The sequence below is a fragment of the Oryx dammah genome, unplaced genomic scaffold (genome assembly GCF_014754425.2).
Source record: "Oryx dammah isolate SB20612 unplaced genomic scaffold, SCBI_Odam_1.1 HiC_scaffold_5, whole genome shotgun sequence".
Lineage (NCBI taxonomy): Eukaryota > Metazoa > Chordata > Mammalia > Artiodactyla > Bovidae > Oryx > Oryx dammah.
Genome location: NW_024070189.1, coordinates 100,702,011 through 100,723,492, shown reverse-complemented (window position 1 = coordinate 100,723,492; position 21,482 = coordinate 100,702,011). Strand labels below are relative to the sequence as shown.

Below are 21,482 nucleotides of genomic sequence, written 5' to 3'. Positions count from 1 at the left end.
TTTGACTCTTTTCTCTATCAGAATATCATGACTGCTTTTATGGATTTATTTTCTTTTTTCTTTTCATGTATTGAGTTAAAATTTTTATTGTTGAATTTTTAATACTGAGGAAAACAGGGAAGAAACCTAAAATCTCCCATAATTTTTTTCTAACATTAAAAATAAATATATATGTATATATATATATATATACATACACACACACACATATGTGCACATGCTCCATGTAAGAAAACCATGCAGTACAGAAAAGGTTAAAAGAAAGAAAGAAAAAGGAAAACAAGAGTAGAAGAACAAAAGAGTAGAAACTTCCCCTCTCCTTCCAAACCGATTAACACGTTCATTTTGATTCTTTACAGCACAGAAATGTGTGTTGGTTGTTGTATAATCACTAAGTCATGTCCGATTCTTTGCAACCCCATGAACTGTAGCCTGCCAGGCTCCTCTGTCCATGGAATTTCCCAGGCAAGAATACTGGAGTGGGTTGCCATTTCCTTCCCTCAGGGAACTTCCCGACCCAGGGATGGCACCCACATCTCACACAGGGTAGGTAGATACTTTACTGCTGAGCCACCTGGGAAAGTTAAAGTGTGTATATGCCTCTCTCTCTCTCTCTATATATATATATATATATCTATCTCTGTGGGATGTTCTTTTATTTCTGTCCCTGATTTTTCATTTATCAAAATGTCTCAAAACTCTTCACAAGAAAGCAGGTACACCTCTACCCCACCTTTCTCAAAGCTGCATGTCTGGTGACTGAGTCCCTCCCCAATGACCATCTGCGTGGCCATGAATTTTACCTGACTTTTGCAAGTGGCCTGAATCTGTAGCTGGCATATTGAGTGCAGCACTTTCACAGCATCATCTTTCAGGATTTGAAATAGCTCAACTGGAATTCCATCACCTCCACTAGCTTTGTTTGTAGTGATGCTTTCTAAGGCCCACTTGACTTCACATTCCAGGTTGTCTGGCTCTAGGTCAGTGATTACACCATCGTGATTATCTGGGTCATGAAGATCTTTTCTGTACAGTTCTTCTGTGTATTCTTGCCACCTCTTCTTAATATCTTCTGCTTCTGTTAGATCCCTATCATTTCTATCCTTTATTGAGCCCATCTTTGCATGAAATGTTCCCTTGGTATCTCTAATTTTCTTGAAGAGATCTCTAGTTTTTCCCATTCTGTTCTTTTCCTCTATTTCTTTGCATTGGTTGCTGAGGAAGGCTTTCTTATCTTTCCTTGGTATTCTTTGGAACTCTGCATTCAGATGGGAATATCTTTCGTTTTCTCCTTTGCTTTTCACTTCCCTTCTTTTCACAGCTATTTGTAAGGCCTCCTCAGACAGCCATTTTGCTTTTTTGCATTTCTTTTTCTTGGGGATGGTCTTGATTCCTGTCTCCTACCCAATGTCACGAACCTCCATCCATAGTTCATCAGGTACTCTATCAGATCTAGTCCCTTAAATCTATTTCTCACTTCTACTGTATACTCATAAGGGATTTGATTTAGGTCATGCTTGAATGGTCTAGTGGTTTTCTCCACTTTCTTCAATTTTAGCAAATTTGCCAATTTTTCAATAGGCCAGGAAATTTGGAAAACTCAGCAGTGGCCACAGGACTGGAAAAGGTCAGTTTTCATTCCAATCCCAAAGAAAGGCAATGCCAAAGAAAGCTCAAACTACCACACAATAGCACTCATCTCACACACTAGTAAAGTAATGCTTAAAATTCTCCAAGCCAGGCTTCAGCAATACGTGAACCATGAACTTCCAGATGTTCAAGCTGGTTTTAGAAAAGGCAGAGGAACCAGAGATGAAATTGCCAACATCTGCTGGATCATGGAAAAAGCAAGAGAGTTCCAGAAAAACATCTATTTCTGCTTTATTAACTATGCCAAAGCCTTTGACTGTGTGGATCACAAGAAACTGGAAAATTCTGAAAGAGATGGGCATACCACACCACCTGACCTGCCTCTTGAGGTAAGGAGGCGAACAGTTAGAACTGGACATGGAACAACAGACTGGTTCCAAATAGGAAAAGGAGTATGTCAAGGCTGTATATTGTCACCCTGCTTATTTAACTTATATGCAGAGTACATCATGAGAAACGCTGGATTGGAGGAAGCACAAGCTGAAATCAAGATTGCTGGGAGAAATATCAATAACCTCAGATATGCAGATGACACTACCCTTATGGCAGAAAGTGAAGAGAACTAAAGAGCCTATTGATGAAAGTGAAAGAGGAGAGTGAAAAAGTTGGCTTAAAGTTCAACATTCAGAAAACGAAGATCATGGCATCTGGTCCTATCACTTCATGGCAAATAGATGGGAAAATAATGGAAACAGTGGCTGATAGACACTCCTTGGAAAGAAAGTCACGACCAACCTAGATAGCATATTAAAAAGCAGAGACATTACTTTGCCAACAAAAGTCTGTCTAGTCAAGGCTATGGTTTTTCCAGTGGTCATGTATGGATGTGAGAGTTAGACTGTGAAGAAAGCTGAGTACTGAAGAATTGATGCTTTTGAACTATGGTATTGGAGAAGACTCTTGAGAGTCCCTTGGACTGCAAGGAGGTCCAACCAGTCCATCCTAAAGGAGATCAGTCCTGGGTGTTCATTGGAAGGACTGATGTTGAAGCTGAAACTCTAATACTTTGGCCACCTCATGCGAAGAGCTGACTTACTTGAAAAGACCCTGATCTGGGAGGGATTGAGGGCAGGATAAGAAGGGGACGACAGAGGATGAGATGGTTGGATGGCATCACTGACTCAATGGACATGGGTTTGGGTGGACTCAGGGAGTTGGTGATGGACAGGGAGGCCTGGTGTGCTGCAGTTCGTGGGGTCGCAAAGAGTCAGACACGACTGAGTGACTGAACTGAACTGGAACTGAACTGAATCTGTAGCAGTGGAAATGCTGAGTCCAAGAGTATCTGCGTTTATGCATTTAAATTTGTATTTCTGTTGCTCAAACTGTGCCAGGGACTCTTTTGGGAGGGGATTAACAGTGTGGAGAGGGAGGAAAAGTGAAAAGAAGCAAGAAGCAAGCTCCCATAATCTATAGGGGGCCTGACGAAAGAGGGCAAGATGTCCGCCTTTTCCTATTCTACCTGCAGGGGGCAGCAAACGACTGCCCAATTTCCAGCCACAGGCTCACCCTTCGGCTAGCTGGAGTTGATGAGATCGCCAAGGAACAGCTTTCCCATGACAGCGGATAGGGGCAACCACGTAGGACCAAATTCTCAGGGAGGGACAGGACAGACTCAGGTGGGAAGATCTGTTCTCCGCTAGGCAATCCAGCGGCTTAGGAGCCCCCTTTTTGTCACTTCCAAAGCTGTGTGCCCTGGAGCAAGTGGCCTGACTTCTTTGAATTTCTCTTCCCTCTTTTATAAAATGAGGATGATGATTACAACAACAGGTAATGCTTATATGAATTCATATGGATAACCTCATTTACTCTCGCACTCACCTTTTTATGTAAATCATCCTCAGTTCAATTCAGTCACTCAGTCGTGTCCAGCTCTCTGCAACCCCATGGACTGCAGCATGTCAGGCTTCCCTGTCCATCACCAACTCCTGGACCTTGCTCAGACTCATGTCCATTGGGCCGGTGATGCCATCCAGCCATCTCATCTCATCTTCTGTTGTCCCCTTCTCCTCCTGCCTTCAATCTTTCCCAGCATCAGGGTCTTTTCTGATGAGTTAGTTCTTCACATCAGGTGGCCAAAGTATTGGAGTTTCAGCTTCAGCATCAGTCCTTCCAATGACTATTCAGGACTGATTTCCTTTAGGATTGACTGGTTTGATCATCCTAATTATATATTAATAAAACCCTAACCCTAATTTTAATTTTAATTAACATCCAAATTTTATATTAATAGGTATAGAAACTGAGGCACAAATGTAATCCAGTGCATACTGAGTGTTCGGGCCTTGTCACCCACTATGAGGCCATCCTCTCAAATAAGAGGATTATTTTTATAAATCTTTTCATAAAGATTATGCATTATTTTATAAATCTTAGGAAAGTGTTTCTCAACCTTTACTCCCCATTATTACCTCCTAAAGAGACCATTTTAATTGAATTTAAAGAGAAAGTTAAATACCGATAAATTAAGATTTTGTCAGGGAGGTTTAAACTTTGCAGGGCCACTTTGTGGCCTATTGAAATATTTGTTTTCTTGTCCCCCACTCTCCTGAACCAATTTTCATCTTCTTGAGAGCAGTATTAACTTCACTGATAATTTGTGTTCTAAGGGGGTGAATGTGGCAAATAAACTATGACACAATGCTTTTGATCACCTAAAATCTTTATTTTATTTCTTTTAATTTGTATTTTGTTTGGCTTTGTCGGGTCTTAGTTGTGTGGGATTTTTGGTGTGGTGCATGGACTCTTTAGTGGTGGCAGGCTGGCTCAGTAGCTGCAGCTCACAGGCTCCAGGGCCTGTGTGTTTCAGTGGTTGCAGTGCGTGGGTTGCTGCTCTGAAGCCTGTGGGATTGTAGTTCCCCCACCAGGGATCAAACCTGAGTCCTCTGCATTGCAAGGCAGATTCTTAATGACTAGACCACGACCCCTTAATTTATATCCTCTTAAAGAGTCTCAAGATTTTCATCATATAACTGGTGCTTTGTCTACAAACAAAGAAAATACAATGAATCAGTTAGGGCTTCCTCAACGTCTTCATCCTCAGAGCATATTCTTCAAAATCACTTTCCAGCTTTTCCAGGTTGTCAGTATCTTTGCTTGATCACATAACATCTCCCTCTGTGCTATCAAGGACTCTTGAAAGGAGCATTTCTTTAAGACAATCTGCATTGTTTTCAAAGAATAAGGCATGGAAAGAGGGAAAAACACATATGGTATGGTGGGAAAACATGGGAAATAGTGCCTTCCAGGCAAGACAAAGTTGTCGGTAACGTGGCACAGCCCTCAAGTAATCCCTGGTGGGACTTTGCTGGTGGCCCAGGGGTGAAGACATCCTCTCCCACTGCAAGGGGTGCGGTTTCGATCCCTGATCGGAGAGCTAAGGTCCCACCTGCCTCATGGCCAAACTACCAAAACACAACACAGCAATAATATTGTAACAAATTCAGTAAAGACTTAAAAAAAAAAAGTAATCCTTGGTATGACATGGTAATGAAATTGAGCAGGACCCTGTAGGGCCTTGCCTGAGACAGACCCCCTTGTCTTCTACCTTTTGTTCTTGCAAAAGTTTTAGTGTCCTAGGCCTTTCTCAGGTTCTGAAGAGTGAACTTAATCAGAGAAGTGAGAAAATGTAGAAAGAAAGGAAAACAGTCAAGCAAACAAAATAGTAATAGTTTAGTCATTGACATAGTAAAAGACCTTTAGTTCCTCCTCAAAAACTACAGATGATATTCCGAGCCCTAATTGAGCTGTTTTGGTTTCCCTAATGGCTCAGATGGTAAAGAATCTGGCTGCAATGCAGGAGACCAGGATTTGATCCCTGGGTTGGGAAGATCCCCTGGAGGAAGGCATGGCAACTCACTCCAGTATTCTTGCCTGGAGAATCCACGTGGACAGAGGAGCCTGGTGGGCTGCAGTCCATGGGGTCCCAAAGAGTCAGACACGACTGAGTGACTAAGCACAGCACACACAGCAGATATTGAAACCCCCAGCAGGTGGAAGAAGTTAACTGTATGCTGCCCACAAGCAGGTAACCCAGACCGGTTGGAATCAGAAGGTTGACGATCGAGATTCCCCCAAATAGCCACCTTGATACCTCACCACCAGCCAATGAAAAGGACGTACAGAGCTAATCATTCACCCTGTGACTTGCTCTTTCACCTTGCTCTTAAAAACCCTTTCCTGAAAAGCATTACAGTTTTCAGGTCTTTTGAACATGAGCTGCCCATTCTTCTTGTTTGGCTCTGCATTGGGCACCTTGCCATAAACTCTGACATTTCCTTCCGAACAAGCCGGTGTCATTAGATTGACTTTACTGCAGGCAGGGGGTCAGACCCAAGTTTGGTTCAGTTCCAACGAGCTAGGTATATCACCTCTGAGGTCTTTCCCCCACCAACCCATAAATTCAGTCCAATCATAAGAAAGCATCAGATAAATCAAAATGAGGGCCATTCTACAAAGGATCTGACTAGTATGCCTGTTGTTGTTGTTGTTGTTCAGTAACTAAGTCGTGTCTGACTCTTTGCAACCACATGGACAGCAGCAGGTCAGGCTGCTCTGTCCTTCACTATCTCCCGGACTTTGCTCACATTCACGTCCATTGAGTTGGTGATGCCATCCAACCACCTCTTCTTCTGCCACCCACTTCTTGTTTTGTCTTCAATCTTTCCCAGCATCAGGGTCTTTTCCAATGAGCTGGCTCATCACATCAGGTGGCCAAAACATGGGAGTTTCAGCATCAGCATCAGTCCTTTCAATGAATATTCAGGGTTGATTTCCTTTAGGATTGACTATTTTGAGCCAGACTATCAAAGTAATGAAAAAAAAAAAAACCACCAAACTTCCCCAAAACCCCAAATGACAGACTGATGATCAGGGGCCTAAGGAGACATGGTGATTAAACACAATGTGGAATCCTGCAAAAGAACAAAGGACCATTGGTTATTCACAATAGCCAAAAGGTGAATGAAAGAACCCCAAGTCTCCTTGGGTGGATGAATAGATGAACAAAGCATGGTAGATCCATGCCATGGAATATTATTCAGCCTTAAAAAGAATGGGGATTCTGACACATTCTGCAACACGGGTTCAATCCTTGGTCCGGGAGAATCCCACATGCTGTGGGGCAGCTAAGCCCTTGTGCCACAACTACTGAGCCTGAGCTCTGGAGTCTGAGAACAGCAACAAGAGAAGCCTCCTCAGTGAGAAGCCTGCACACTGCAGCTAAAGAGTAGCCCCTACTTGCCACAAGTAGAGAAAACCTGCACACAGCAACAAAGACCCTGCACAGGCAAAAATAAAGTACAAATTTTAAAAGGAGCCCTGTGCCATTAACAGTCGTTCCCCATGCCCCCTCCCTCAGCTTCTGGCCACCGTGAATTTGTTTTCTCTCTCTGTGGATTTGCCTGTTCTGGACATTTCAAATAAATGGGATCATACAACATGTGGCCTTTTGTATCTGACTTCTTTAACTCAGCATAATGTTTCTGAGGTTCATCCGCGATGTAGCATGAATGAAGGCATCATTCCCTATTATGACTGGATAATATTCCATTGTATGGATAGGCCACAGTTTCTTTATCCATTCACTGATTGATGGCCATTTGTGTGGTTTCTACTTTTTGTCCGTTTTGAATACTGCTGCAGTGAACATTCACGTACAAGTTTTTATGAGGACACAGATTTTCAATTCTCTTCACCTAGGAGTAAAAATTGCTGGGTCATATGGTAACTCTAAGTTTAACTTTTTAAAGACCTGTCAGATTGTTTCCCAAAGTGGCTGCATAATTTTGCATTTTCGTCAGCAGTGTGAGGGCTTCCCCAGTGGGTCAGTGGTAAAGAATCCACCTGCAGTGCAGGAGACACTGAAGACGTGGGTTCAGTCCTGGGTCAGGAAGATGCCCTGGAGGAGGGCATGGCAACCCACTCCAGTATTCTTGCCTGGAGAATCCCATGGACAGAGGAGCCTGGCGGGCTATAGTCCAGAGGGTCACAAAGAGTTGGATATGACTGAGTGACTCAGCACGCATGCATGAACACGCACCAGCAGTGTACGCTGGTTCCAATATATCTACATCCTGGTTAGCACTGCTTATTGTGTGCCTTTTAAAAATTATACCCATCCTAGTGAGTGTGGTTTTGATTTGCATTTAATTTATCTAATGACTAGTGATGTGGAGCATATTTTCACGTGCTTGTCGGCCATTTGTATATCTTCTTTGGAGAGACGTCTATTCAGATCCTTTCACTGGTTTGTTTTGCTTTAATAGAAGTTTTTAGAGCAGTTTTAAGTTCACAGCAAAACTGAGAGGAAGGTGCAGAGACTTCCCTTACATCTCCTGCCCTACTAATGTACCACCTCCCCAGTGACCAACACCCCCCATCAGAGAGGTGCATTTGTTATAATTAATGAATCTACGTTGACCCATCATCAGTCCGAGTCCATCGTTTTAAATTAGAATTCGCTCTTGGTGTTGTACATGCTGTGGGTTTGGACAAATGTATAATGATGCAAGTGTGATGCAGACTCTTCATTATAGTATCATACAGAGTAGTTTCACTGCCTTAAAAATCCCCTGTGTTTCGCCTATTCATCTCTCCCTCCCCTTAACCTTCGCCCATTTTTCACTTGGGTTATTTGCCTTTTTATTGTGATGGTGGTGATGGTGTAGTCCCTGAGTAGTGTCTGACTCTTGCGACCCCATGGACTGTAGTCTGCCAGGCTCTTCTGTCATGGGGTTTCCCAGGCAAGAGTACTGGAATGGGTTGCCATTTCCTTCTCCTCTTTTTTTTTTTTTTTTGTAGACTTGTAACAGTTCTTTATGTGGCTTGGTGACCAGTCCCTTGCCAGTTACGTGATTGGCAAATGTTGTCTCTGTTTTGTGGGCACGCACGGGTTATTGTGTACACATAGGTTTTCATGTCCTCTGGGCAAATGCCCAGGAGTGGGATTGCTAAGTCATGTATAAGTGTCTGTTTAACTTTATAAAAAAAAAAACTGCCAACTCATTTTCCAGAGTGGCTGTACCATTTTGCATCACCATGAGCAATGTATAAGAGTTCCAGTTGCTCTATATCCTTGTCAATATTTGGTATTGTCATTTTTTTCCCCAAAAAATAATCCTCAGAGGTTCTTTAAAGCTTGATCATAGTCATATTTTATGAGATGGCTTCACATATTTGGAAGCTGAGGCAGGGGCCAGAGGAGCCTGTGATGGTTCATGCCATGGAAAGCAGGGATGAGGGAAGGGGAAGACTCAAGGGTGGTTCAGGGGGTTTAGGGTGTGGGGCTGGAAGTGGATAGGCAGGAGAGGAAAGTGGAAGGAGGCTAGATCCTGAGTGAGAAGGGCAGAGAGTACCAGACTGGGAACAACTGACTCCCAAACTTTCTGCCCAAGAGGATTCTGGGTCTTAATAACATTGGCAGCTGCTACGTTGTAAGTTCTCTACATATGAACCTTCAAGTTACAAACTCAAAGATGTGAACACACATCTGGCTCCAGCAAGGAATCAGAATCGGTGCCATCGATGTCAGACGGGAGTGAAATTGCAGCTTGCCCTCCATCTCCTATTGCCGTTATTCCTTCAGCTTTACCACATCTCACCTCCTCTCCCTCCTCCAGTCGGTTACTCTTCTTGGCTGTTCATTTGATGCCAGCCCCTGTATGCCAGCTATTGTACTGTACTACTGTCCTTTTCAAGGTACTGTACTGTAGGATTTAAAATGTTTTATTTTGTGTGTTTGCTTTTCATGTGCAATTTGTGTGAAAAGTATTCTTACTGTATGAACAGTACAAAAAGCCAGTTGTATTAGTTGAGTGCTTTGACTAACTTTGTTGGACTTAATGAATGAATTGGACTTAAGAACGTGCTCTTGGAATTGAAATTCACTCAATATGTAGGGGAAATTACTGAATTTACCCCTTGAGAATACATGGTGCACATTAACATATTAAAGGGTCTGACAAGTCCTGCAATAAAGAACTATGGTGTTAATTTAACCCAAACTCAGACATTAGATTGCTTTTCTCATGCCACAACATCATTCTCATCATCATCTCCAATGCACACCTCGTCTAGCTTGTTCACTATCATGTGTCTAGAATTGGCTTAAATTCAATAGTTAAAAATAGTTTTTTTTTGGTTGGGGAAGTTGAGTGAATGATCTCATTAGATTTTCAGAACAACTCTATGTTGTTGTTGTTTTGTCACTAAATCCTGTCCAACTCTTTGCGACCCCATGGGTCGTAGCCCACCAGACTCCTCTGTTCATGGGATTTCCCAGACAAGAATACTGGCTTGGGTTGCCATTTCCTCCTCCAGGGGATCTTTCTGACCCAGGGATTGAAACCAAGTCTCCTGCTTTGGCAGGCAGATTCTTTACTACTCTATGAAGTAGGTACTAATATAATTTCCATCTTACAAACAAGGCTCAGAGAGGCCAGGTGACCTGCCTAAGACCACACAGTTCGTGGGTAAAGAGCTGGAATTTGACCTGAAGTGTGCTGGCAGCCTCTCCACCACCCTGCCCATTTCTCAAAGATGCCCCACACCCACAGTCTCACTGGTGATGGCAAGTGTGGTCTCCCCACTGAGGGCTGCCCTGTGACCTCCCTGAGCCCTTCTCCTTGCCCTGATGGCTGTGGACATATACTCAGGCCGTTGCCCAGAGAGCTTGGCTGTAACTTGAGTCTCACCCAGGCTGGGGGTGATGAGGAGGGTGGGCAGGTGACAGCCAGGGCAGGGAGATTTGCCCAGACACTGGTGAACAGCAGCCTGGCAACCAGTGTGGCCCTGAGGAGATCGGGACGGGGGGGCTTTGGGAGCCTGTTCCAGAGTCCAGGCAGAGGTCTCCACTATGGGCAACAAGCAAACAGTCTTCACTCATGAGCAACTGGAAGCTTATCAGGTAGGAATGATGGACAAAGCCATCGGTGGGTTTGGCAGCCTGGTTGTTTTCTTGGCTGAAGAAACGGGGACAGCATCCCTTCATCCTGTGCGGGGCATGGGGGGTGCAGTCAGCAAGAGGTCCTAGGGTGGCTCTGTGTGTGGATTCAGGCAGCGATGGGTTGTGGGAGAGGAAGGAGGCACCCCCCGCATCAGGCAGGGTCTGGGTTAAGCCAACATCTCTCTCCACAGGACTGCACCTTCTTCACGAGAAAGGAAATCATGAGGTCAGTCTGAGGAGGAAGGGAAGAAGAGCTGGGCACTTTCTATATGCTTTGCAATTTGACTGCACTCGATGCTTAATGGGGGAATCGCATGCTCAGTTGGTGGATGCATGCAGAGATGGGAAGGCTGCTGAGAAGTCCCATCTGGTCCTATTGCCACATCTCTAGGCTGACGGGCTTGGGCTTTCTCCGAAAGGTGGCAGGGAGCCATAGAGAGTGTGTGAGCAGGGGCGATGTGGATCAAAACTTCCCCCTGAGGCCCAGTGAGAATAGGCTGGGACCCCAGGGGGCAGAGTCTAGAGCCAGCTCTGGGCAGCGGGGTTGACATCAAGGTTAGAGGGTGAAGAGGTGGCCCCAGGGTGCTGCAGGTTCCTGGTGTGAGAGAGATGGGCATGGAGGGGCTATCCTACAGCCTCACTCAGCCCATGGAGCCATTATCCAGATTCCGGACCCACGAACTTTGACCTGTGAAACCCAAGCTGGCTGGGGTTTGACTGCAGAGTGATCAGGGCCGAGGTCCCAATTGTGTCGGTGCAGGACATCCATTATTGATGGGCAGAACTTCCACCAGTAAGCCCCACTGTCTGGGCGAGGACAGTTCACAGGGTCACCCTGACCATCATGATCAGATTACTGATGGGGAAACTGAGGCTCACACAGGGGAGGCTGACCTCAGAGCCCTGGGTAGATGGGTAGGGCCCCAAAGAGTTTGAGGCTAACATTTTGTGTGTCTCAAGCTTCTTGCTTCTCACACAGACCTACTGAGCAGAAAGGGGGAAAAGGGGAAGAGAGACTTACTCGAGGCCATATAGAAACCCAAACCCAGACTATTCTCTGAAGGGACCCAGCAGTGAAGTTCCAGATACCCCCTCTTCCAGTTCCTAGCCATCATATGACCCAGAGGATTCTATCCCCTTCTGAGGCGTCCCTAACAACTTCAGGATCCCTGGCTCATCAAGGATGGTCTGTACAAGGTGACTGCTCAGCATGTTCCAGTGACAGTATGGTATCACCAGGCAAGGGCCTTGGAGTAGACACTTGACCCTACCATCTAGGCAGTGTGTATGGCCATCGCTGTTTTGCAAAATGCCTTTCATTTACCCCTTGGAAAAACCTGAATATTAGACTTTGTCTCTGGCGCCTTGAGGGAACTGCAACCCCCATTATGGAGGGAGAGAGGGAAAGTGTGAGGATGAGGGTCTTCCCAACAGTGTGATGATGTCCAGCAAATCGTAGATTCACTCAGAGTCTCTGAATGCTCAGTGTGAGATGACCTTGCCTTAAGCACTCTCTTTGCTGTCAACCCCATCTGCCTAGTGAGCTCTTATTTGTGCTTCAAAGCCCAGCACCTAGCACCCATGCCCCCTCCTCCAGGAAGTCCTTCCTTCTCCTTGGCTTACTTTCCCCACTCTAGTTTCCCCTAGCTTTGGGGTCTTCTCTCTCTCTCTTTTTTTTTTTTACATTTTAAAAACAATGAATTAATTGATTTTCTGGCTGCTCTGGGTCTTGGTTGCTGTGGAGGTTCCTCCAGTTTTGGTGAGCAGGGGCTACTCTCTAGTTGTGATATGTGCGCTTCTCACTGCAGTGGCTTCTCTTGCGAGCATGGGCTCACAGGTGCACGGGCTTCAGTGGTTGTGGTGTATGAGCTCAGTAGTTGCCTCACGGCATGTGGCATCTTCCCAGACCAGGGACCAAACCTGTGTCTCCTGCATTGGCAGGTGGATTCTTAATCACTGGACCTCCAGGGAAGTCCCTGGGGTCCTCTCTTTACCTTGGCTTTGTCCCTAGGGAGATAAAGGTGTCCCTGTGTGTGAGGGTTGGGCCCAGGGCTGACGGCTCAGCATCCTTCATTGTAGAATGAGCATCTGTGAAAGTGAGAGAGTAGAGACAAGCCCACCTTCACTCATCTCCCAGACCTTCTCATTGTTTCCCTCCCCATACCAGGCTCTTCTATCGCTACCAGGATCTGGCCCCCCAGCTTGTCCCTCTCGACTATACCAGCTGCCCTGATGTGAAGGTGCCCTATGAGCTCATTGGCAGCATGCCTGAGCTGAAGGTATGCCCGGGGCCCTGGGGCAGACATGGGAAAAAATAGAAGGGATGTCCCTTGCTGTATTTCTATGAGGTGACTATTGCAATTATTTCTATTTTACAGGTGAAGAAACTGAATTTCAGAGAGGTTGAGACACTTATTTATGATCACACAGCTAGGACATGAGAGAGACAATTTAAACTCTGGGTTGTGGGAAAGATGAGATGAGATAATGCAGGTAAAGGGCTTAGCACAGGGCCTGTGACATGGCAAGTACTTAGGAACATTGCGCTGAGTACGTGCTGAGTCTCTTCAGGCATGTCCATCTCTTTATAACCCTATGGACTGTAAGCCCGCCAGGCTCCTCTGTACATGGGGATTTTCCAGGCAAGAATACTAGAAGTGGGTTGCTGTGTCCTTCTCCAGGGGATCTTCCCAACCCAGGGATCGAACCTGCGTCTCTTATGTCTCCAGCATTGGCAGGCAAGTTCTTTACCACTTGTGCCACCTGGGAAGCCCACTCAGGAACATTAGTTCTTCATTTTCATAGTAGAAGCCATTAAAGACAGATTCTTCTCAGCAGGATGTTTGACACTAGTTTTTGACTCTGGAGGGGACTTGTGAGGTGACAGAATAGAGATTATTTTATCACAAGGACAGAAGCCTCATTCAAGAGGGACAGAAAGTCCTGTGTTTCGGAATCCCCCTCCATAATTCAGCTTCTCCCAGGAAGAGTCTTCAGTCTCAGGCACCCTGTTCTCTTGAGGTAGTGAAGGGAAACACCAACTGCCCCATATTTCCTCGCATCAGCTCTGCAACAAGCAGAAATGAGGTTCCTCCACCCCAGCTGTTTAGAAACTCTCCCAAGGCAGCCTCTGATTGGTCATCTGGAGTCACATGATCATCCTAGAGGCACTCGCCATTGCCAGGTGAATGGAAATCCCTGATTGGCCTCACTGGGGTCATGTGACTGCCTCTGAGGCCAGAATGGGGGTTAACTGGCGCGCGGGCCATAGAGGAGGAGACTGGAGTTGCCTGGAGTCCCCTCCAGGGATCATAGGAGGAAGAGAGTCTTGGTGAAGGGTACTCAGAGGTTCCCAGGAAGGTGGAGGCTGGCGGTGAAACCACACGGAGCCCCAGAAAACCTGGTAAGGGATGGATTTCCTGTCTCTAGGACAACCCCTTCCGTCAGAGGATCGCCCAGGTCTTCTCCGAGGATGGGGATGGCCACATGACCTTGGACAACTTCCTGGACATGTTTTCTGTGATGAGTGAAATGGCTCCCCGTGACCTCAAAGCCTACTATGCTTTTAAAATTTATGGTGTGTGCACAGACCCCAGGGTGGGGAAGTGGGAACGAACCCAGGTCTTGGGTCAGGGACTGCATAGCCATCGCGTATGTCTCACCAGGGGCTCTGAGGCCCTGCCTGGCCCTGTCCTTCACCCCACCTTGGTACCCCCCCCCCACTCTATCCCTTTGCTAATTCCATCCTGCTACACTGGCCTGGCTGTCTCCCCAACACATCAAACCCTTTCTGCCTCTGGGCCTTTGCCTCTGCTGTGCCTTTTGTCTAGAATACCTTTCCCCTAGTTCCTTCTTACCTTGATATTTCGGTCCGAAGTAGTCCTTGCCTCACTCCCCATGCCTCATGCAATTTCTCTCCTAGCATGGAGCAATGTTGCTTAACTTCTTGTTCATTCATCTGTTCACATCTTGTTGATTTTCTCTCTGAAGAGACCCAAGAGCAGTGACAGTGTTTGGTTTGCCATCTGTCTCTGGCACGTAGTAGGTATTGGGAAATACTTGTTGAATGAATGAATGAATGAAAACTTACCACAGGGCCTGGCACAAAGTAGGCACTCAATAAATACTTATTGAAAGAGGGAATGTATGAAAAAAATTATCACTCGCTTGACACGTAGTAGTGTTAGTCTCTCAGTTGTGTCCAACTTTTTGCGACCCCATTGACTGCAGCTTGCCAGACTCCTCTGTCCATGGGATGCTCCAGGCAAGAATACTGGAGTGGGTAGCTATTCTCTCCAGGAGATCTTCCCCACCTGGGGACTGAACCTGAGTCTCCTGCATTGCAGGAAGATTCTTTACCATCTAGGCCCCCAGAGATTGACACATAGTAAGTGCTCATTAATACTTGAGTGAGTGAATGACCTCCTAGCAGCTACCTACCCAATTCCAAAGCAAGATCTGGCTATTAGCCCGGGGTCTTGGGTTCCCTCCAGTACCTCAGTTTCTTCCTTTGTCACATGGGGGCAAGATGTATTCACCACTGGCCCAGCCTGCCTGGTCCCTGTTGTCTGGTCACCCCCATGTCCCCACCTGTCCTGCTTTGCAGACTTTAACAATGATGACTACATCTGTGCGTGGGACCTGGAGCAGACGGTGACTAAGCTGACTCGGGGGGAGCTGAGCACTGAGGAGGTGAGCCTGATATGTGAGAAGGTGCTGGATGAAGCCGATGGGGACCACGACGGGCGGCTGTCCCTGGAAGACTTCCAGAACATGATCCTTCGGGCACCAGACTTCCTTAGGTGATATTCCTCGCCACCCTGCACAATCCATTCCCATGTACGAAAGGAGTGCTCACGGATTAGATCCACAGACTCTGTGAAATTTCCTCTATTTTCTCATTTTGTGACCTTGGGGAATTTTCCTGACCTCCCTGGCCTCAGGCTGTGTCTTTTGAATGGGGCTAATTAGAGACCCTGGGGGCACCTCTTGTGGGTGGTGGACACAGCTCTTTGGGTGAGTAGAACATGGTTGGAACTTCAGCCCTCCCTTGCCTGAACATTTTGCAGTGAACAGACTGGACAACTGTACTTGGCAACCCTAGGGAGAATCAGCGCTCTAGGGAGGATTGTTGGTGTTCAGTCATTCAGTCATGTCCGACTCTTTTGCGACACCATGGACTGTAGTCTGCCAGTCCAAGGGATTTTCCCTGCAAGAATACTGGAGTGGGTTGCCATTTCCTTCTCCAGGGGATCCAGCATAGATTAAATGAGTTAATAAAGGGGGTGGGTGGGAATACATGGGAGATGTTTTTGTATCTCCCATGAGCTTGGAATGGTTTTTGCATTTTTAAATGGTTGGGGGAGAAATTCATACTCCACAACACATGAAAGCGATATAAAACTCAGATTTCCTTGCCCATTGCTGGTTTTATTGACACACAGCCATGCCTATTTGTGTTCCCAGTGTCCACAGCTTCGAGCTTTAAGGTGACATTGGGTCATTGTGCAAAGTTGTAAATGTCAATCATTTGGCCCTTGGCAGAAGAAAGTTTGACTGACCTTGAGCTAGTACATGGAAAGAATTTTGAGCAGTTCCTTGCACACAGTAGGTGCTCAATAACTGTGTGCTATTGTTACTGTTGTGGCTCTCATGCCCAGAGGACCTCCTTCCTCTACCCCGGATAAGCAAGGCTGGTCTCCTGGCCACTGAGACATGAATAATGACACCACGATGAGTCCCTTGCCACTAACTGAGTACCTGATGTGCGTCCTGCTCTGTATATTTGCCTCTTTTTAGCCCTCATTACTGTCCGAGCCACCAAGCTTCCCTAGAAGCTCAGATGTTAAAGAATCTGCCTGCAATGCAGGAGACCTGGGTTGGAGCCTTGGGTGGGGAAGATACCCTGGAGAAGGGAATGGTTACCCACTCCAGTATTCTTGCCTAGAGAATCCCATGGCCAGGGGAGCCTGGGCAGCTACAACCCATGGGGTCGCAAAGAGTTGGAAATGACTGAGCGATGAACACTTTCCATTCTTTCCATTTTTCCAACACTTTCCACTCGTTACAGTTCAGTTAAAGAGGGATAGCTGTTACCCCCATTTTGTCGTTTAGTCTCTCAGTTGTGTCTGACTCTCTGCGACTCCATGGACTGCAGCATGCCAGGGTTCCCTGTAATTCACCATCTCCCGGAGCTTGCCCAGACTCATATCCATTGAGCCCGTAATGCCATCCAACCATCTCGTCCTCTGTCTTCCTCTTCTCCTCCTGCCTTCAGTCTTTCCCAGCAACAGGGTCTTTTCCAGTGAGTAGCTCTTCGCATCAAGTGGCCAAAGTATTGGAGCTTCAGTTTCAGCATCAGTCCTTCCAGTGAATATTCAGGACTGATTTCCTTTAGGATGGACTGGTTTGATCTCCCTGGTATTCAAGGGACTCTTCAAGAGTCTTCTCCAATACCACAGTTCAAAAGCATCAGTTCTTCAGGGCTCAGCCTTCTTTATGGTCCAGCTGTCCCATCCTAGACTACCAGAAAAACCATAGCTTTGACTATACAGACCTTTCTCAGCAAAGCAATGTCTCTGCTTTTTAATATGCTGTCCAGGTTTGTCATAGCTTCCCTTCAAAGCAGCATGTGTCTTTTAATTTCATGGCTGATGTCACTGTCTGCAGTGATTTTCGAGCCCAAGAAAATAAAGTCTATCACTGTTTCCTTTGTTTCCCATTCTATTTGCCATGAAGTGATGGGACCAGAGGCATGATCTTAGTTTTTTGAGTGTTGGGTTTTAAGCCAGCTTTTTCCACTCTCCTCTTTCACTTTCATTGAGAGGCTCTTTAGTTCCTCTTCACTTTCAGGCATAAGAGTTGTGTCATCTGAATATCTGAGGTTATTGATATTTCTCCCGGCAATCTTGATTCCAGCTTGTGCTTTATCCAGCTCGGCATTTTGCATGATGTACTCTACACATAAGTTAAAATAAGCAGGGTGACAATATACAGCCTTGACATACTCCTTTCTCAATTTTGAACTAGTCCATTGTTCCATGTCTAGTTCTGTTACTTCTTGACCTGCATACAGATTTCTCAGGAGGCAGGTAAGGGGGTCTGGTATTCCTATCTCTAAGAATTTTCCAGTTTGTTGTGATCCACACAGTCAAAGGCTTTAGAGTAGCCAATGAAGCAGAAGCAGGTGTTTTTCTGGAACTCTCTTGCTTTTTCTGTGATCCAGCGAATGTTGGAAATTTGATTTCTGGTTCCTCTGCCTTTTCTTAATCCAGCTTGTACTTCTGAAAGTTCTCGGTTCATGTACTATTGAAGCCTGGCTTGGAGAATTTTGAACGTGACTTTGCTAGCATGTGAATGAGTGCAATTATGTGGTAGTTTGAACATTCTTTGGCATTGCCCTTCTTTGGGAATGGAATGAAAACTGACCTCTTCCAGTCCTTTGGCCACTGCCGAGTCGTCCAAATTTGCTGGCATATTGAGTGTGGCTCTTTTAGGATTTAAAGTAGCTCAGCTGGAATACATCACCTCCACTAGCTTTGTTCACAGTGATGCTTCCTAAAGCCAGCTTGACTTTGCACTCCAGGATATCTGGCTCTAGGTGAGTGATCACATCATCGTGGTTATCCAGGTCACTAAGATCTTTTCTGTATAGTTCTTCTGTGTTTTCTTGCCACTTCTTCTTAATATCTTCTGCTTCTATTAGGCCCATACCATTTCTGTCCTTTATTGTGCCCATCTTTGCATGATATGTTCCCTTGGTTTCTCCAATTTTCTTAAAGAGACCTCTAGTCTTTCCCATTCTATTGTTTTCCTCTTTTTCTTTCCATTGTTCACTTAGGAAGGCTTTCTCATCACTCCTTGCTCTTTCTTGGAATTCTGCATATAGTACAGATGGGTTTATCTTTCCTTTTCTCTTTTGCCTTTTGCTTCTGTACTTTTCTCAGCTATTTGTAAGGCCTTCTCAGACAGCCATTTCGCCTTTTTGCACTTCTTTTTCTTGGGGATGGTTTTGATCACTGTCTCACATACAATGTTATGAACCTCCATCCATAGTTTCAGGCTCTCTGTCTATCAGATCTAATCCCTTGAATCTATTTGTCACTTCCACCATATAATCATAAGGGATTTGATTTAGGTCATACATGAATGGCCTAGTGGTTTTCACTACTTTCTTCAATTTTAGTCTGAATTTTGTTATAAGCAGTTCATGATCTGAGCCAGTCAGCTCCTGGTCTTGTTTTTTGCTGACTGTATAGAGCTTTTCCATCTTTGGCTGCAAAGAATATAATAAATCTGATTTTGTATTGACCATCTGGTGATGTCCATGTGTAGAGTTGTCTCTTGTGTTGTTGGAAGAGGGTGTTTGCTATAACCAGTGTGTTCTCTTGGCAAAACTCTGTTAGCTTTTGCCCTGCTTCATTTTGTACAAGGCCAAACTTGCCTGTTACTCCAGGTGTCTCTTGACTCCCTACTTTTGCATTCCAGTCCCCTATGATGAAAAGGACATCTTTTTTTGGTGTTAGTTCTAGAAGATCTTGTATATCTTCATAGAACTGTTCAACTTTATCTTCTTCAGGCTTGGATTACTGTGACATTGGGGCATACTTGGGGCATAGGCTTGGATTACTGTGATGTTGAATGGTTTGCCTTGGAAACAAACTGAAATCATTCTGTCATTTTTTGAGATTGCATCCAAGTACTGCATTTTGGACACCCAGGGGATCCCCAGGGGTGGAACATGACTCAAGTCCCCCTTTCCCTCCTCAATCCCTGAATTTCTTAAGGAGACTAGAGCTTCACCTCCTCGTTGATCCATCAGAACTGCCAGAGGAGGCCTCTGGGCAGGAATGTCATTCACTGAGGCTGGCACAGTGCTTTATAGTCATGAAGCATCTGCCATTCGGCCATTGCATTGCTGTGACCATGAGGACTACTCCATTTTTTTTTTTTTGAGGGATTCTTGCACACGGTGATAGCTATAATGGTCATCTGAATTAAATTCTCCCATTCCCATCCATTTTAGTTCACTGATTTCTCAAATGTCAGTGTTCACTCTTGCCGTCTCCTGTTTGACCACTTTCAACTTGTCTTGATTAATGGGCTTCCCTGGTGTCTCAGATGGTAAAGAATCCGTCTGCAATGCGGGAGACCTGGGTTCGATCCCTGGGTTGGGAAGATCCCCTGGAGGAGGGATGACAACCCACTCCAGTGTTCTTGCCTGGAGAATCCCCATGGACTGGCGGCTGCAGTCCACGGGGTTGCAAAGAATCGGCCACGACTGAGCAACTAAGCACAGCACAGCACACGTGGATCTAACATTCCATGTTCCTTTGCAATATTGTTCGTTACAGCATCTGACTTTACTTTCACGGAGAGACTGGGCATTGTTACCGCTTTGGCTCCGTCCCTTCATTCTTTCTGGAGCTATTTCTCCACTCTCTTCCAGGAGCATATTGGGCACCTACTGACCTGGGGAGTTCATCTTTCAGTGTCATATCTTTTTGCCTTTTCATACTGTTCATGGGGTTCTCAAGGCAAGAATGCTGAAGTGGTTTGCCATTCCCTTCTCCAGTGGACCTCATTTTGTCAGAACTCTCCACCATGATCCACCTATCTTGGGTGGCCCTACACGGGGCATGGCTCATAGTTTCATTGAGTTGGACGAGGCTGTGATCCATGGGATCAGTTTGGTTAGTTTTCTGTAATTGTGGTTTTCATTCTGTTTGCCCTCTGATGGATGAGGATGAGGTTTGTGGAAACTTCCTAGTGGGAGGGACTGGCTGTGGGGAGAACTAGGTCTTGCTCTGGTGGGCGGGGCCACACTCAATAACTCTTTAATCCAATTTTATGCTGATGGGTGGGGCTGTGTTCCCTCCTTGTAGTTTGGCCTGTGGTCAAACTATGCCAGGGACAATGACTGCTGCACTCACCTGGTAGGTGATGAGTCCTTTTTAGGAGGTTGCCATTATCCTCATTTTATAGGGAAGTGAACTGAGGCCCAGAGAGGTAGCCTTAGAGTCTGGGGCAGAGCCAGGATGTAATCACTGATCCAAAATGATGTGCTCTGAACCCCTGTAGGGGCCAGGAAGACCATGGCCTAGGATTTATTGAAGGGGCCATCTCCCCCCGCCCCCGGCCCCTGCCATGGCTCCTTGCCTGCCTTGGGGACTCTCGGTGGGAGTGCTGGGGAGGGGGATGAAGGGAGGCTGCTCTCTGCCTGCTGACAGACTCCTTCCTCTTTGCACCCAGCACCTTCCACATCCGCATCTGAGGGCACCACGGAGGAGCAGCTGGGCCAGAGGACGCTGGGGTGACCCCTCATCCTGCTGTGAAATCTGCTTTCCCTGGGCTGTGGGAATAAACACATGTCACTGAGTCACAGCTGCCTGGAAAATGTGTTTCCCCCCTAAACCGGGGAGATCAGAGGGAGGCAGCCTGGGATCACACCTCTGTCCTCACTGTGTGATTCTGGCTTGGCTGCACCCTCTGTGGGCCATCATCTTCCCATTTGTACAAGGAAAGGGCTGACTCTGGACATCTCTCCACTGTGAGGGCTGGAAGTGACTCACCTGGTGGGCAGAGGAGATGAGGCCCCTGCTGTCCCGCCCCAGGGCATCCCCAGGGGTGGAACATGACTCAAGTCCCCCTTCCCCGCCCCAATCCCTGAATTTCTCAAGGAGACAAAAGCTTCACCTCCTCGTTGATTCGTCAGAACTGCCAGAGGAGGCCTCTGGGCAGGAATGTCACTCACTGAGGCTGGCACAGTGCTTTATAGTCATGAAGCACCTGCCATCCTGCCATTGCATTGCTGTGACATCCCAGCAGGGCTGGCAGAGAAGCACTCCCACTTCCTTCAGAGACAGGCGAGTGACTTGCCCAAGGCCAC

General features: G+C 46.2%; 1 protein-coding gene across 1 annotated transcript; it reads left to right on the top strand.

The window, feature by feature from the left end:
- Window positions 1–10,504: 10,504 nt before the first annotated feature.
- CIB3 (calcium and integrin binding family member 3) lies at window positions 10,505–20,975 on the top strand. Its single transcript, XM_040241045.1, has 6 exons — window positions 10,505–10,555; window positions 10,786–10,820; window positions 12,762–12,873; window positions 14,024–14,171; window positions 15,201–15,396; window positions 20,846–20,975. Exons 1-6 carry the CDS (start codon window positions 10,505–10,507, stop codon window positions 20,865–20,867), a joined length of 564 nt encoding a protein of 187 aa, XP_040096979.1. The 3' UTR covers window positions 20,868–20,975.
- Window positions 20,976–21,482: the final 507 nt, after the last annotated feature.